This window comes from Astyanax mexicanus, chromosome 17, assembly GCF_023375975.1.
Source record: "Astyanax mexicanus isolate ESR-SI-001 chromosome 17, AstMex3_surface, whole genome shotgun sequence".
NCBI classification, from domain to species: Eukaryota; Metazoa; Chordata; class Actinopteri; order Characiformes; family Acestrorhamphidae; genus Astyanax; species Astyanax mexicanus.
The window spans coordinates 12514549-12531141 of record NC_064424.1 but is presented as its reverse complement, the minus strand read 5'-3'; the positions used below and the strand labels follow the sequence as shown (position 1 = coordinate 12531141).

Genomic DNA, 16593 nt, shown 5'->3' with positions numbered 1-16593 from the left:
GAACTTAAATTACAGATAGAACACCCTTCTTTTTCGTGTTTGTTTACAGCTGTGAAATAACAATAGAAAACACTGAGGAAACTGCAGAATTCTGTATGGGATTAGAATAGAGTTGGTTGTTTGACACAGCAATTGAGTTGAATTGATTTTAGAATAAACTCTCAGGGAGAGTTTATAACTAAATAAAACTAACTAAATTGGAGGAGAAAAAGTGAAAAAAGTAAGATAAAATTAAACTATAATGAATAATTCAAAACTTATAACCTTGTAAGAAACAAATCAAACTGTTTAAAAAAAAGTTGCACAAGTTAGAATGTTATCACTCATATTTGGGGTGCACATTTGAGCTCCTCCACTTTCTTAAATAATAGGTCTATGTTTCTTTAGTGTTGCAATGTTAATTAACATCATTCTGAACAGATTTTATTCATTCAAATAGCCTGAAAACAGCCAGTTTATGGGTCGGGTTGGGTCGGGCTCAGGCTTATAATGAGAGTTCGGGCAGAACGTGCACTGGCCCGGACCGGATTGGGTTGGATTTTTTGGGCCTGATCTAATCTCTAGACAAATCTAGCCAAAGGCCTCTGGTCGAGATCAGTACCATCCACTGTGCTGTCCACTGTGGGCAACTGCCATTGATTCTGGGGGAAATCACACATTTATCCTGCAGGTCAGTGTAGTGCAGCCAGTTTTAAGCTTCCATAAAACTTAATAGTAACAGTCCTGTATCCCATGACAATGGTCACTGACATGCATGTCAGTGTTATATTTGTATCTGTATGCCTGTGTTCTTGTGTTTTTTTTTGTTTTGTTTTTTTGATAGCCTTGGTCTCAGTGTGCTTTTACAGCAAGAAAAAAAAATCCCACTGCTGCCGCTTCTCGCCAAGATCCTGGAGCGTGAGCATGTATGTGTGTCAGACATATTAAGATTAAAACAGATGGGGTGGCATAATTGTAAATAAACGCAGGCTAATTTGATCTGCAAAGACAGGTTTGAAAGAGGCTAAAACAAATCAATGTTCCCAAATGTCAGTCAGGAAGGTCTGAGATAGGGAGAGAATTCTCTCCGGGTGGGGGTATGCAGGATGAGGGGGGGGTAGAGGCAGACAGAAAGAGAGAGAAAGAAAGAAATGAAGCATCTCTCTCTCTCTCTCTCTCTCTCTCTCTCTTTTTTGCTACTCAATAACTCAATTATATTTGCCCAGTCAGTGGGATGGCAGTGAGAGGAGCAAAGAGAGAGGCCTGGATGGAGGGCACAGCTCACACACCCTCTCAGTGATGGGCTGCTCAGGATGCTGCCTGTTATGGATCACCTGCGTGGTGTTGGTCTTTCTCCAGTGTGGTGAGTTCTACTTTCTTTTTCACTACTTTTTATAACTGTACCGAAAATGATTTTTGTTATATTTAATGTGTGAGCACTCAATTTTAATGCAAACAAGAAATTATTCCCTTTGAGTTTTTCATCAAAAGAAGATCAAAGGGATTTTTGATGGATGTCTTTTGGATATTTAGTGATTCAATTCCTTAATTCTGACTTTATGTAAATATAAATTAATAACAATAATGAAACATCATTTCATTAGGTTACGATTAGGTTAAGGTTGGGATAAACACACTAAGAATTGTTTGTGTATTAATTCTGTGTTCTGTAATATGTGCAATATACACTGATATTTGTCATTTTGCGATTTATATATTTGGGAAACAAAAAAAGGAAAATATTTCAAATATGTTCCATTTGGGTCGACTTAGTTAAGAGGACATGGACCCTATTGTTCTCTCTCTTTTGTGATTTGTCTCTCTTGCAATCTCTCTCGCTCTCTCTCTCTCAAACGCTCTCGCCTCCTATCTCTCTCTCTCTCTCTCTCTCTCTCTCTCTCTCTCATGCAGTGTGTTTGGCCTAGCTGAGGCTGTCAACTGTAATTATGGCTTGATAGTCACTATGTGTTCCCACACACACACACACACACACACACACACTCACTCACACTCTCACACATAAAGGGCCTGGGGATGGTGCAGTGTTGGGGGTTGGGCACATCATTACAGTAACAAGGAGTCTGGACATGTGTGGGGATAGTAGCCAGCACAGAGAGAAGGTGTTTACATATATAATTTTATATTTATCAAGAGTTTCACTTTTTTCTGCTCATATTTTTGAAGGTTCCCATTTATATTAACATTTCAGTTTATTCTAGCCTGTTTATTTGATACTTTTTACTGTTTGTTTGTTTGCTTGCCCCCATACAGATTTCTTTTTTTTTTATCATAATTACATTTTTAGATGATCAAACACGTTTTAATATCAGACAAAGATAACCTGAGTTAATATAAAAAGCTGTTTTTAAATGATCCTTTCATTTATTAAAGGAAAAAATCTATCCAAACCAACCTGGCTGTATGTGGATAAAGTTACTCGACCACTAAATCTTGCCACCCTTTGCGGCAACAACTGCAATCAATCTTTACCACGAGTCTTACATATCTCTGTGGAGGAATTTTGTTCCACTCTTCATTGCAGAATTGTTTTAATTCAGCCACATTGGAGGGTTTTCAAGCATAAACATCATGTTTAAGATCATGCTACAGAATCTCAATCAGACTTTGACTAGACCACTCCAAAACCTTCATTTATTTATTTATTTATTTTTTATCCATTTAGAGGTAAACATGCTGCTGTGCTTCAGATCATTGTCCTGCTGCAGAACCCAAGTATGCCTAGGCTTAAAGTCACAAACTGATGGCCAAACTGATATTCTCCTTCAGGATTTTCTGGTAGAGAGCAGAATTTATTGTTACATTAATTACAGCAAGTTGTCCAGGTCCTAAAGCAGCAAAGCAGCCCCGGACCATTAGACTACCACCACCATGTTTTACATTCAGTATGATGTTTTTTTTTTTCTGAAATTGTGTTAGACAGTCTCTTTCTTATTATTGATTCATTAACACTGACCTTAACTGAGGCAAGTGAAACCTGCAGTTTTTTAGATGATGTTCTGGGTTCTTTTGCGACCTTCTGCATAAGTTGTCTGTGCCCTTTTAGAGTAATTACAGAAGGCTGCTCACTCCTTTCAAGGTTCACTACTCTTCCATGTTTTCTCCGTTTGTGAATAATAGTGCTCACGGTGGTTTACTAAAGTCCCAAAGCCATAGAAATGACTTTGGAACGTTTTCCAGACTGATAAAGGCATACGAAAGACAAGACAAAGATAACAATAAACAGTTATCAAATATAAAGCATTTCCCCTCCTCAAACCTTCGGTTAAACAAAAGCTTTAGCTTGATTGCATGTTAAGAATTGTACTGCTATCAGTGGATTACCTCACTTATCTTTGCTGGCTTTTAGAACATTGGAATTTATGATTGACAAATGGACTAAATATATATTATATTAGAGCCCCCTGCTGCTGTTGTTGTTAAATTTAAGTTATTGAACAGGGCTGATGGCCATTCTAGACTTTTCCAGAACTCAAAGTCTGCCAGTCCGACCCTTGATTCTTGACCCCTGGATCCCTGGAGTATTGCTATCTTGGCAACGGAAAACACAGGTGCACCACTGACTGAATAAAACCTAGACAGACGTCAACTGTCAAACGATCATTGCTATCTTGGCAGTGGATTGTCAACAGGCGCATCCCCAACACGCATACAACTCCATTTGTTACACACATATGAACATGCAGCAGTGCACAAACCCATGGTCCTATGATATCTTTTACCAACAGATCTGCAGCATTTGATAATTTTTCTATTTATTGTATGATTTGGTGATGGGATTTTATGTTACATAGAGAATACCTTCAATAAGCCTGCATGGAGTGCATGTTTGTTTAAAATAATAATAAAACACATCTTCACCTCGATGATCTTTGTTGGATTCCAACTGATCTGCTGAGAAGCGTTGGACACATCTGGGTTCTGCACTGCATGAAATGAGTAATGTTTTTTTTAGTACTATTTGGAAAATAAAATGGTAATAACTTCATTATGAAGACATTGCAAGAAAGCAATGTCACCATGTCATTTTTGACTCACTTATACCAGCTTTGTGCATCTAGAGACTGAGACTTTGGTCCATTTTTCTTTGCAAAATAGCTCAAGCTCAGTCAGGTTGGATGGAAAGCGTCTGTGTAGAGAAATTTTCATATCTTGCCAGAGAAGCTCAGTGAGATTTATGTAGGTCAGGACTTTGACTGGGTCATTCTAACACACGAATGTTCTTTGATCTAAACCATTCCACTGTAGCTCTGGCTGTATGTTTACGGTCATCGTCTTGCTGGAAGGTGAATCTTCTTCCCAGTCAAAAGTCTTTTGCAGCCTCCAACAGGTTTTCTTACAGCTTTGCTCTGTATTTAGCTTCATCCATCTTCCCATCAACTACTGTGTTCAGGTTAATAAGCAGTGTTCCTTTCTGAAACATTGTGCTTTGCATCTAGGCCAAAAAGTTACGTTTTGGTCTCATCTAACCACAGCACCTTCTTTCACATGTTTGCTGAATCCCCTGTATGGCTTGTGGCAAACTGCAAACGACAATTCTTATGTCTTTCTTTCAACAATGATTTTCTTCTTGCTTTCACTCTTCCATAAAGGCCAGATTTGGGAAGTGCACAACTTGCAGATTCTCCCAGATTCTCTCTGAGCTGTAGATTTCTGCAGCTCTTCCAGTGTGACCATGGGCCTCTTAGCTGGTTGTCTGACCAGTGCTCTCCTTGCTCAATCTGTCAGTTTGGGTGGACCATGGCCGTGCCTTGGTATATTTGTGGTTGTATAATACTTTTCCATTTTTGGATGATTGATTAAACATTGCTCATTGAGTCAATCAAAGCTTGGGATCCTGCTTTAAACTTCTCTACAACTTTATCTCTGACCTACCTTTTTGAGTTCCTTGGTCTTGATGCTGTTTGTTCATTAGTGTTGTCTAACAAACTACTGAGGCCTTTACAGAACAGGTGTATTCATACTGTATTTATACTTTATACTGAATTACACACAGCTGAACTCTATTAACTAATTAAGTGACTTTGAGTTGATTGCACTGGATTTTATTCAGGGATTTCAGAGTAAAGGGGGTTGAATACTTATGCATGTCACATGTCATTTTCTTGAAAAAAAATTGAAAACCATGTATAATTTTCCTTCCACTTGACTATTCTTGTTATTATTATTGTTGTTGTTGGTATATCACTTAAAACTTAGTAAAATACATTTAAGTTTGTGGATGAAAGATGATTTTTTAATTTTGCAAGCCACTGTAAAGATATCCAGGAAAACACAGAGTGGATGGAACAGCTTTAACAGTTAGCCTGATGATCCATCCTTCAAGTTCCAGGGGGAAAGCATATCTTCCACCTTCCATTCTCACTATGTTCTACAGATGGACTGTAGAGAGCATCTTGAGCACCTGCATTACCGTCTGGTTTGGGAACTGCAACATTTCGGATCGCAAGACCCCCTACAGTGTGCGGACAGCTGAGAAGATCATTGTCTTTCTCCCCTCCATCATCGACATCCACACCATGCACTGCATCCTCAAAGCCACCAACATTGTGGAAGACCCCACCCACCCACCTCTCACACAGACTCTTTGCACTATTGACATCTGGCAAAAGATACCAGAACATTCGAGCCTCCACTACCAAACTGTGCAACAGCTTCTTTCACCAGTCTATAAGACTCCTCAACACACAAGGAGTGAACTGAACCCCCCACCACTCCTCACACAACACTCTACACCCAATAGCATTTTTTTATGCTACTACTTTATATCACTTAAAACTACAGTATATATTCTCTACCTCAGTAACTGCTGTGATCATGTCTAACATATAAGGATATCTCCTCATCCTCACCACATATTTTAGATGGTACCATATCAATACTGCACTGTCTACTATCTTGTCTACTGTATTTATTGTAATGTTTTGGTTCTATGTTGCACGTTTGCCTTTTTTTTTTTTTTTTAGGAAGCCACTCAGGTGCTCGTGCAGATTCTTGTCATCTCAATACTTGACTACTGCAACTCTTTCATTACTTCTACAATGAGACAGGCAGCAAAAGCGTTCAAGAAACTCAGTAGAGTGTGGAAATCTACCGCCATCCAATATAAAATATAAAACTGAAGATCTACCAGTTCATTGTCGGGTCTGAACAAACAAGAAAATTGATTGCAGGCTGAGAGGGTTTGAGGGTAGATGCCGGAGGAGGATTTTTTGTATCTGGTGGGAGCAGAAGGTTATCCACAAGGAGGTCTGGGAACGATCAGGTTTAAACTACAGTATAATGTCCTGCAGGGCATTGGTCGACATCTCGGAACATGGAGAAGAAGATGGAAGAAGCTGAGAAGTCCTGAAACGAGATTCTACGGCTTGCCCAGTATAGGCAGGAGTGGAGGCAAAAAAAAAGCACTGATGATGAGGACAAGTACAAGTATTACAGGTTCTTTTACTTCAGATATCAGTTCTGTGTCTCTGAGCTAGATGGGTATAGATGTGAACTTCAAGGTGCAGGTTGTTGGACTTCAGTGGTGTAAAAGTGAATTATATTCACTTACTGTAGGGGGCGCCCACAAACACAGACTACAATTCAGATGTGCTTAATAAAGTTTATAAAGACAGTTTTTTTTGGTGTGGAGCGTCAATGAAAAAACTGTTGTTTTAATGTGTCAATGTATAAATTTTATTTTTTGATAAAACAGCATTATTAAAAACAATAAAAAGGATTCTTTTTAACTTTCTGTAAAGAAGCACAAAAAATGCTTTTCTTTATATGCATTTATCATAATATCATAAGCCTAAAATATACTCATGGATGTCACTGGCAAATTAATGAAGCTTTTACAAAGCATGCTTAGTAATTAATCTGTTCAGCCTAAAGTTGCACAAAAAGTGCATTAAAGAAGTATAAAAAGTATATAGTTTATATATATATATATCGTTCTTAAATACTGCAGAAGTATATGCTCTACTGTGTAAAATTACAAAGTATGTAGTATGCATGTTTTGCAGTATGCTATTTTAAATATTTTGCATGCAACACTTAATTAGTATGTACTATCCATACTAAAATATATAGTATGCATACTACGTAGTATGCTGCTTCAAATTTTTTGGGAGCAACACTCAATTAGTATGTCCTATCCATACTAAAATATATAGTATGCATACTACATAGTATGCTACTTCAAATAATTTGTGTGCGACAATCAGTTAGTATGTACTATCCATACTAAAATATATAGTATGCATACTACGTAGTATGCTGCTTCAAATTTTTTGGGAGCAACACTCAATTAGTATGTCCTATCCATACTAAAATATATAGTATGCATACTACATAGTATGCTACTTCAAATAATTTGTGTGCGACAATCAGTTAGTATGTACTATCCATACTAAAATATATAGTATGCATACTACGTAGTATGCTATTAAATTTTTTTTGCACAAAACTCAATTAGTATGTACTATCCATACTAAAATATATAGTATGCATACTACATAGTATGCTACTTCAAATAATTTGTGTGCGACAATCAGTAAGTATGTACTATCCATACTAAAATAAATAGTATGCATACTACGCAGTATGCTATTTCAAATATTTTGTGCGCAAAACTTAATTAGTATGTACTATCCATACTAAAATAAATAGTATGCATACTACGTAGTATGCTACATAATTGTTTTTGGGCAACACTCAATTAGTATGTACTATCCATACTAAAATAAATAGTATGCATACTACGTAGTATGCTGCTTTAATTTTTTGTGCGCAACACTCAATTAGTATGTACTATCCATACTAAAATAAATAGTATGCATACTACGTAGTATGCTACTTCAACATTTTTTGGGCAACACTCAATTAGTATGTACTATCCATACTAAAATAAATAGTATGCATACTATGTAGTATGCTATTTCAATTTTTTTGTCCGCAACATTCAATTAGTATGTACTATCCATACTAAAATAAATAGTATGCATACTACGTAGTATGCAACTTCAAATATTTTGCACAGGACACTCTATTATACATACTACGTAGTATATTTTTCTTATTTGCATACTAGTTTTTAATAGTATGCAGTTTTTAATATGGCTACAGTGTGCAGACTATGATTTGTAATATGTATAAAGTGTACTTACTTCCATTTGTTTAAACTGCATTGTTACGTATGTAAACTATACATTTTAGTATGTATATAAGATGCTACATTTTGCATGCATAGGTTGAGACACTATTTTTATTATTTATGGCATTCTGTCTTAATACGGTTTACTTCTTATAATCTGAATGAAACAGTATATTGTAATTTGAAGGATTATCTAGTGATATGTGGTTTATAATGATAAATTATTAAGAGTAGGTGTATTGTTGGTCTGATATTAGGTGCTGTGCGTGTGACGGTGAGGGAGTCTGTTCTGGAGGTGGTTCAGGGTGACTCGGTCACTTTACCCTGCTCCTTTCTCACCATGATGCCCTTGTTTCGTCTCAGCATCATCTGGACACTGACCCCCGCCTCAGAGCCGCACTCTCCATTACAGGTTTGCATTATCAGTTAATGGTGTTTGAAATGTTTGTATTTTTATTTTATTTTCTACCAGTAATTGTCAGTAATGTGAATATATGTTTATTTGTGGTGCAGGTGATCGTGTATGATCAAGGCCAGGTGATTGAAAGCCCAGCCTTCACTGGCAGGGTGTCGTTTGCCGACATGCCCTGGAGTGCAGATGTCATCCTGAATGACACGCGGGTGTCTGATGCTGGCACATACCGCTGCGTGGTGAGCAACCCCCCAGAGACCGGAGACCCTGGCATTGGAGAACTCAGCCTCGGTGTTCTGGGTATGAAATTAAAAAAATAAATAAATCGCTAAAGCTGTGCAGACGGCTAAAGCAAGCGTTGATTCTGTGTGTTCAGATTTAAGACCGTCTCTGTTCTGCTTCTATTTTTAGCTTGACACAGGCAGCAATCATGCAGCATGCATACAAAGAAGCTGCACACAGAGAAGCATTTTTATTTCTTAATCCATGAACCTACAACAGTGATTATTCACAGACTGCACAGGCAATACTGTTTAATACACATACCCACACACAAAACAGAACATACTGGGACACATCAATGAAAACAGGAGCACATTTAGCATCATTGCCACAGGTATATAAAGTCAATTAGCAAAAGAACGGCTCATTTTCTTACTAAACCCCAGCATTGTACTTTAGTCAGATGCCACCAATGTATTTCCCCTACTCCCCTATATAGTCCAACAGTGTTTGTGAGTGGTTTTACTAAAAAGAGTAAGATTTATAAAATAAAAACACAGAAAGTCAGCCACACAAAGTGGCAGTAGTCATAAGTAAGTTTAATGTCAGTCATTAGAAAGTAGAGAGGAAATAAAGTATTTTTAAAGCTAAAAATTCTACAGCACAGGGGTTCTCAACTAGCCTCAAATCTTATGGCACAATTCTTTTTTGAAATACAAAAAAAAAAAAAAGATTAGAAAGTGAGGATCATGACAGCTACACATAAAAACTACTACAACATTAAATATTAAACCTGCAAAAAATAAGGCCACAAAATTATATGTTTGACTTCTCTGCACATTATTTGACTTGAGTAAATTAAGGGGAAAATACATTTAAAAAAAAAAAAAAAAAAAACAAGTACAAAATTAGATGAGCACCAACTCATTATTTTTAATTAATTTATTTTTTTACAAGCTGTTCACAATCTGCCCAGAAAGTGACCACCAGTTAAGAATCACTGCACACAATTTTCTTTAGGAATCGACTCAATTCAAATCACTGGGAGAATTCAGTTATATGAGGAGTAGCTCTCTAGTGACTGACTCGATTTTCACTGAACCGAATCAAATCAAAGACTGAATATAACAGAACTGAATCGAGGCAAGGCTGAGAATAAAGGAACCAGAATCAAATCAAAGCTGAGCGTAAGGGAACTAAATCAAGTCAAAGGTTGAAAGTATGGAAACCAATTCAATCACAGGGAGGATTCACCCAAGATAGTAGAAAGAAAGACAACCACACTTCCCTGCTCTAAGAGTAAGTAGATATTTAAAAAATGGAAAAAAATCTAACTACCTTAAACATATATCTTACCAATAACTAAAACACCAGGTAGTGTCTAGTTTTTACTAGGATAATGGACAAACAGAGCAGAGGTTTATGTGCTGTAAAATATAGATGCACCTCTCTTACCTGCTTAAAACCTCATGCAGCACAACCTAACAAAGTGAGAAACTCTGGTTAAATTAGCTAAAAAAAATACAAAACAAAGCACATACCAAGCACAGAGTCCTAAACTCTAGAAACAGTTAAAGTTAGGTAGTTAACAGGTCAAATATCTAGACAAATTTGTCCTGACAAAAGAGATGAAAGAGAGAAATACAAACACAGCCACAACTGAAAGCACAGCACCTGTGAGAGAAGTCCTCCGTCTCTGGCTCCTGCATTTCAAAGATTGGCCCCTCCCCTAATTACCCCAGATAGGTCTCTCATTGGGCAGCTGGTTTTAACCTTATAAGGGCAAGTGAGAAGTACTTCCTGTGAGAAAGAGAGAAAGAGGCAGGGAGAGAGAGAGAGAGAGACATGCAAAAAAAAAAAAATAACTGCTATTGATTAGTGCTTGTAAGTAACTAGCCCCTTAGTAACAACGCTACCAACACCAAGAGAAAGATGCTATTTCTTTTAGAACTGCTGCGTTATTTTTTAGTCAGCACTTTGTGGGACATTCCAGAATTTTGGTACATTTCAGGGGTGGTCACTTCTGAAAATTTGATATTCAATTTGATCATTTTTAGTCATATATTTATTAAATACAGGGTAATAGACTATCAAAAAGTTTGATTCGTCAAGCTCAGGTATCAAAGCAGTTTTTTTAATTAGATTACGCAATATATTTGGTAACTTACAGTAACAGGGTTGCGAGTAACAGGGTTGCAAATCTAGGCTAAGTTGTGGTTTACCCCAGGAACAGATGCTAACTGTAAAATTTAGCTATGTATAAAAGATCAAGATCAAACATGGTTATATAAGTATATAAAGTAAATTTTGACTCTACTCATTATTAGTCTTACAATATGAGTAACAGGGTTGCGTTCACTGAGAGACACACACAACTTGGACAAACATATTTGGAAAAAAAAATTGAAAATTGTTAGAGCACTTACTCTTGGTCTTGCCATGTGGGCAGAAAATGTCCTTGTGATGTCACTTCCTTTGTGCCAGTAGACAAATATTTTTAACTCTTTCTCTGCAGGTAAAATTCCTTATGGTAACAGGGTTGCGCGCATGTTGTGGGACACGACTTAATAGCATAAAAACTGTAAAATGCAATACAATGTAGACCAAAGAAGTTGTTTTCATAAGTAAAGGAGATGCATATCAACAATATACAAGAGGAAGTGATTTATTTAGAGCTTATTTTAATTGTTAAATTTGCCAAAGGAGTTGGTCACCCAATGTGTGGGACAAGAGAAAACGGCCATTTTTGAGGAGGTTCAAAGGTATTCTGTCTTTTGAATAATATCTATGGAGCTTATTTTTCCACCATATTTTACAGTTTGTCTTATAACAAGTACATTTTTCACAAAAAATAGTCATTTAGATATTTAGGATATGTACATTTGAAATGTAAGTGGTGGGACAGGAAATGTACCAAAATCCTGGAATGTCCCATGTAGTATTTGTAGTATGTCTATGCCCATATTTGGTGCTCCGTGTCTAAGCTGAATTTCTATAAGGCCAGAATGAATGGGCTTTTTTTTAACTCACCTCTATCACATTCTGTGTTAAATAAATATGTTCAGAACCCTGTACATTTTATTCTGTGTACATTTTTTTCTGAACAACACTGTATCCTCTGAATTATGAGACTGTTTAAGAGTTGTAATTAAGATAATGCTAGCTTTAAGCTAATGCTGCAGCACACTGAACTGACATCACAGCACAGTACAGTACAGCTCTGCCTCACCAGGGTAGTTCCAGATGTAGAATCCAGCCTGAGATGCAGTAGCTTAAAGCTACTTTCTTCTGTCTGGTGACCCAACTTTAAGAGACAATTTCCTCATTACAGAAAATGTGGTGCATGGTTATGGATCAGTAATGGAAGATTATGTACATTATTCTGATCTATGGCTCTCCTCATCATCATGATAGCATGGTCTCTCTGCTGTGTGTCTGTGCAGCGCCCCCGTCCCTACCTGTGTGCTTGTGGGAGGGGGACACTGATGCGGGGGGCAGCGTGGCCCTGTCTTGTTTAGTGGTGGAGGGGATCCCCATTCCACAGATGAGCTGGGAAAAGCTGAATCCAGAAAAGATCATCCTGCCTGTCAACATGGAGGGTAAATACTGGCAAATACATCCCATTACCAAAACAAATGTCTATTTTAGATTTTAAATGTAATCTAATGTAAGATTTCAGATAGTTATGATATCAGAACTAAACACAGCACACACAATAAGGAAATGTGTGTTCGGTAGATTATTTCTTTGTTGTAACGATTCAGGGCTGGAAAGCATATTCATTTCTCTTTTAAATGGAGCCATATTTGTAAGGAATGTGCATTTGTGGGATGAGCAGCAGAGCTGAGTATAAGGGTTGCGCCTATGATTTTTTTTCTTTTAAAAAAATTGACAAATCCTCTCTGCCAATGCCAAACAGCTTATTTAGCTGTAGATTTTACTTACCCCCAGGTGCTGCCAATCAGGTGCCATATGTAAAAATATGCACTGCTACAGTTGTCAGTAGGTGTCCAAAATGGTGCTCCAAAATAGGCATGTCACCATTGACTGATCTGGATAGGCCCTGTGCTTTTTGGTGCTTGATGTAAAAAGGTTTGGCAATTGGCATTTGACTACATTTCAGTTTTACTAAAACCTCTGCTTATTTTTTTTTAAAGGGGAACGAATGGGCTCTGTGAAAATCATCAACGTTTCTGCACAGAACTCTGGCGTGTATCGCTGCTCTGTCACCAACCTGCTGGGCACTCAGAACTGCTACGTGAACCTGTCAGTGTACACCCGTGAGTCTCTTCCAGACCTTCCAGTTCAGCTTCCAATCAGACGATTTCACAAACCATTTTTATTCTCTGTGAAAACATTAGTTTGAATTGCTTTCTGTGTCACAGAGGGATTCAAAAATAATGCTTACATAAGAGACATGCAAATAAAACCAGTACATCTTCACATTGTATACTTTGGTCATCAGAATAACTTGAATATCAAGATGAGTAAAGAAATATATATTTTGTCCTGCAATGGCTGCATCCGCTCTGTTAAAGCAAGCTGTTTGACAAGGACAGGGTGGACAATTTCCGAAAAATATGATGAAAATATGATGTCATATTCTACCACGACAGGATAATCAGCTTAAGTTTAGCTCAGCAAAGTATGGAGACAGAATGAGAAATATTAAATAAAAAAAATAATATTAATAATTATTGAACATGCAGCAATTGTTTTCTATCCCTTGAGAATAGAACAGTATTAAAGAGCCGCTCATCCCAGATTAAAAGTGTTAAAAAAGAATTCTTAGACATTACATAGCTTGACATTTTTACAAAAATAAAGATAAATTCAAGGAATACATGAATAAAAACTAGAAAATGTTCATTTTAACCACATAAAATAATTATTCCACTTCGAGTCTGACATCACTGCAGACATGGGAAATCCACAACCCCCACAAAACACTTAATAACATTACTAAGATTAGTAACCATGGGTTCATATAGAATAAATTGTGGAACATGTATATTTGCACAGTGTTTGAAGGACAATTAAACATGTATGCTGCAGACACAAAAGGCATGTTATATTAATATTGATCCTGAGCCATATTACTCTGTAAAAACTGTAGTGAATTGTTATGTCTCAGTTTTTCAAAATAAAGAGGCAATGGAGAAGAAGAGGCAAATTAAAGCCAATAATTACATCCTCACATTTATTATCCCTGTAAGCAGATTTATGAGCAAATTTTCCATTTTTTGGTTCAGAACAACATAAAAAAATGTTCTTGTAGATATTTTGTACAAAATGAAGAGTACAAAAGGCATAATGTACTTTTTTAAAAATGTCTTTGTTAACCTGAAAAATGCTTTTGCAGCACTGCATGCATCAAATATCAAAGACTTTGCATGGAAGGGATAAAATAATGCATTTTCTAACATCTTGGAACAGTGTGTGTTCAGCTGTTGAGAAATTCTGCTGGGAGTATAAGAGCTACTCTGTTGTGTCTTGTTGTTAAACACACCTGTCTCACTCTCTGTCTCTCTGCAGCTTCTGATGATTCCCCCGGGGTTCTGCAGGGGGTGCTGCTGACTCTGTTCATGGCTCTGGTGCTGCTGGCTCTGCTGGTGCTGGTGCTGTGGCTCCATCGCTCGGCTCAGGAGAGTAAGTGGAGGAACAGGCGTGAGGATGAGGAGTGCTACAATGAGATCAGATACACCCCCTCTCTCATCAAGCGCTCATTTGTCTGAAGATGAAGAGGAGAGGGGATGGGGGTCTTTTGCACTGGGACTGATTTTAATACTGATATCTCAACATCATCTTTCTATGAGCTGTTTTTCCATGCTGGGCTGAGGGTGGGGGAGGGTTTAGAAGAAGATAACCTTTTAGTCCAAGTTCAAAATGTGTACATGTACTGTACTACTGATTAGACTTCAATAAACTAATTCAACAGACCTTCTTCTCTATTTTACAGCTGATCACTGTCATTTCTTAATAATAATTAGTCGTGCCAATCAGATTAATTTAATCATGATTAAGCACACGAAGCTGTTAAAAATGTCTGGTTAGTTGTAAGTACTATTACACTTACAGGCTAATGCCAATCATACAATAGCAGACCAGTGAGAAAAGAGAAAATTAACCATAGAATACAAAATAATTACTAAGCAAAAGAGTTATTAGACTTAAATAATCAACAGTGAATCCAAAACCCAGCAAAAGTGTATTATTTACAGATCATATACTGTGTTTAAAAGGTGTACAGCACCTTTTATTTATGCAACTACAGCTCTGAAAAAAAAAAAAAAAAAAAATAAGATACCTCTTCAGGTTTTGAATATATTTTTCTGATTTTGCTTTTTATATATACAGTTGCTTTTTATAATCATCCATACAGGGTGAAATTTAAACACCTGGTTTTAGACCACAATAACTTATCCCGACAGACAGTTCTGGTGGAAACAGGAGAGCTGAGGTGTACATTGAATTCTGTCGTGATTTGAGCAGCCGTGTTTAAGTTTTTTGGATACAATCCGGGTTAGCACCCGAACATCCCTTTCAGACAGCTTCCTCTCACAGCGTCCACAGTTAATCCTGTTGGATGTGGTTCATCATTCTTGGTGGTATGCTGACATTACCCTGGATACCGTGGCTCTCGATACATCACAAAGACTTGCTGTCTTGGTCACAGATGCTCCAGCAAGACGTGCACCAACAATTTGTCCTCTTTTGAACTCTGGTTTGTCACACATAATGTTGTGTGCATTGCAATATATAGAGCAGAACTGTGCTCTTACTCTGCAAATTGAACCTTCACACTCTGCTCTTACTGGTGCAATAAACAATTAATAAAGATTGCCATTAAACCTCCCACACTAAAATGACAGGTGTTTCCGTTTCATTGTCCAACCCCTGTATATACACAAAAATGAAGATTGGTGCTTTATTCTATAAACTACAGACATTTCTCCCAAATTCCTAATAAAAATATTGCAATTTAGAGCATTTATTTGCAGAAAATGAGAAATGGCTGAAATAACAAAAAAGACCTTAAATAATGCAAAGAAAACTAGTTCATATTCATAAGGTTTTCAGAGTTTAAACCTCAATATTTGGTGGAATGACCCTGGTTTTTAATCACAGTTTTCATGCATCTTGGCATGTTCTCCTCAACCAGTCTTACACACTGCTTTTGGATAATTTTATGCCACTCCTGGTGCAAAAATTCAAGCAGCTCAATGTGGTTTGATGGCATCCATGTACCTCTTGTTTATATTCCAAAGGTTTTCAATTTAGTAAAATAAAAGTAACTCATAATTAAGTGGTCTCTTATTTCAGTTTTACAACGATATCATACTGCAAGTATGATTGACTTTTAAGGTAACTTTTTTCATGATTTTAGGGTAATCAAATGTTTTTAATGTTTGAAAACAAGAAATAAAAAAGGAACATAGCTTTTGAAAAGAAGCACCAGTGGCTCTAGGCCTAGTTACCATAATCCTAAATATAAACACAGAAATAACCCAGTCCCTATGCAGCTGCTGCAAAAGAGCCATTTGTAAATCAACAATTTTAAATAAGTGTTTAACCCCTTGGTCTGGTTTGTTTGGGGCAGGATATAGGAAAAAGCAACACAAAGCAATGGCAGACAGTAATGTTTCATATTTGTAATAATTGTACCACTAATACCTGGACATTTTTAACCATGTTAAACTGAAACATGTTAACCAGTTGGAACAAAGAGTCCCTGTAGTTACTGAATAATACTATGATGCATTACTGAATAAAGAGGATGCACACATGAGGTGCAATACATGGCAACATCAACAACTAACCACAT

At 37.0% G+C, this 16593-nt stretch overlaps 1 protein-coding gene across 2 annotated transcripts; it reads left to right on the top strand.

The window, feature by feature from the left end:
• The first annotated feature begins 1187 nt into the window (after positions 1 to 1187).
• On the top strand, positions 1188 to 14724 carry zgc:165604 (immunoglobulin domain-containing protein). 2 transcript variants are annotated; one of them, XM_049466292.1, is made up of 7 exons: positions 1262 to 1342; positions 6291 to 6435; positions 8392 to 8546; positions 8648 to 8846; positions 12212 to 12367; positions 12926 to 13048; positions 14304 to 14724. In XM_049466292.1, exons 2-7 carry the CDS (start codon positions 6408 to 6410, stop codon positions 14501 to 14503), a joined length of 861 nt encoding a protein of 286 aa, XP_049322249.1. In that variant the 5' UTR covers positions 1262 to 1342; positions 6291 to 6407; the 3' UTR covers positions 14504 to 14724. The 2 variants fall into 2 exon arrangements, with proteins under 2 accessions (XP_007260793.3, XP_049322249.1); XM_007260731.4 differs by lacking the exon at positions 6291 to 6435 and having other exon boundaries at positions 1188 to 1342.
• The last annotated feature ends 1869 nt before the right edge of the window (positions 14725 to 16593 follow it).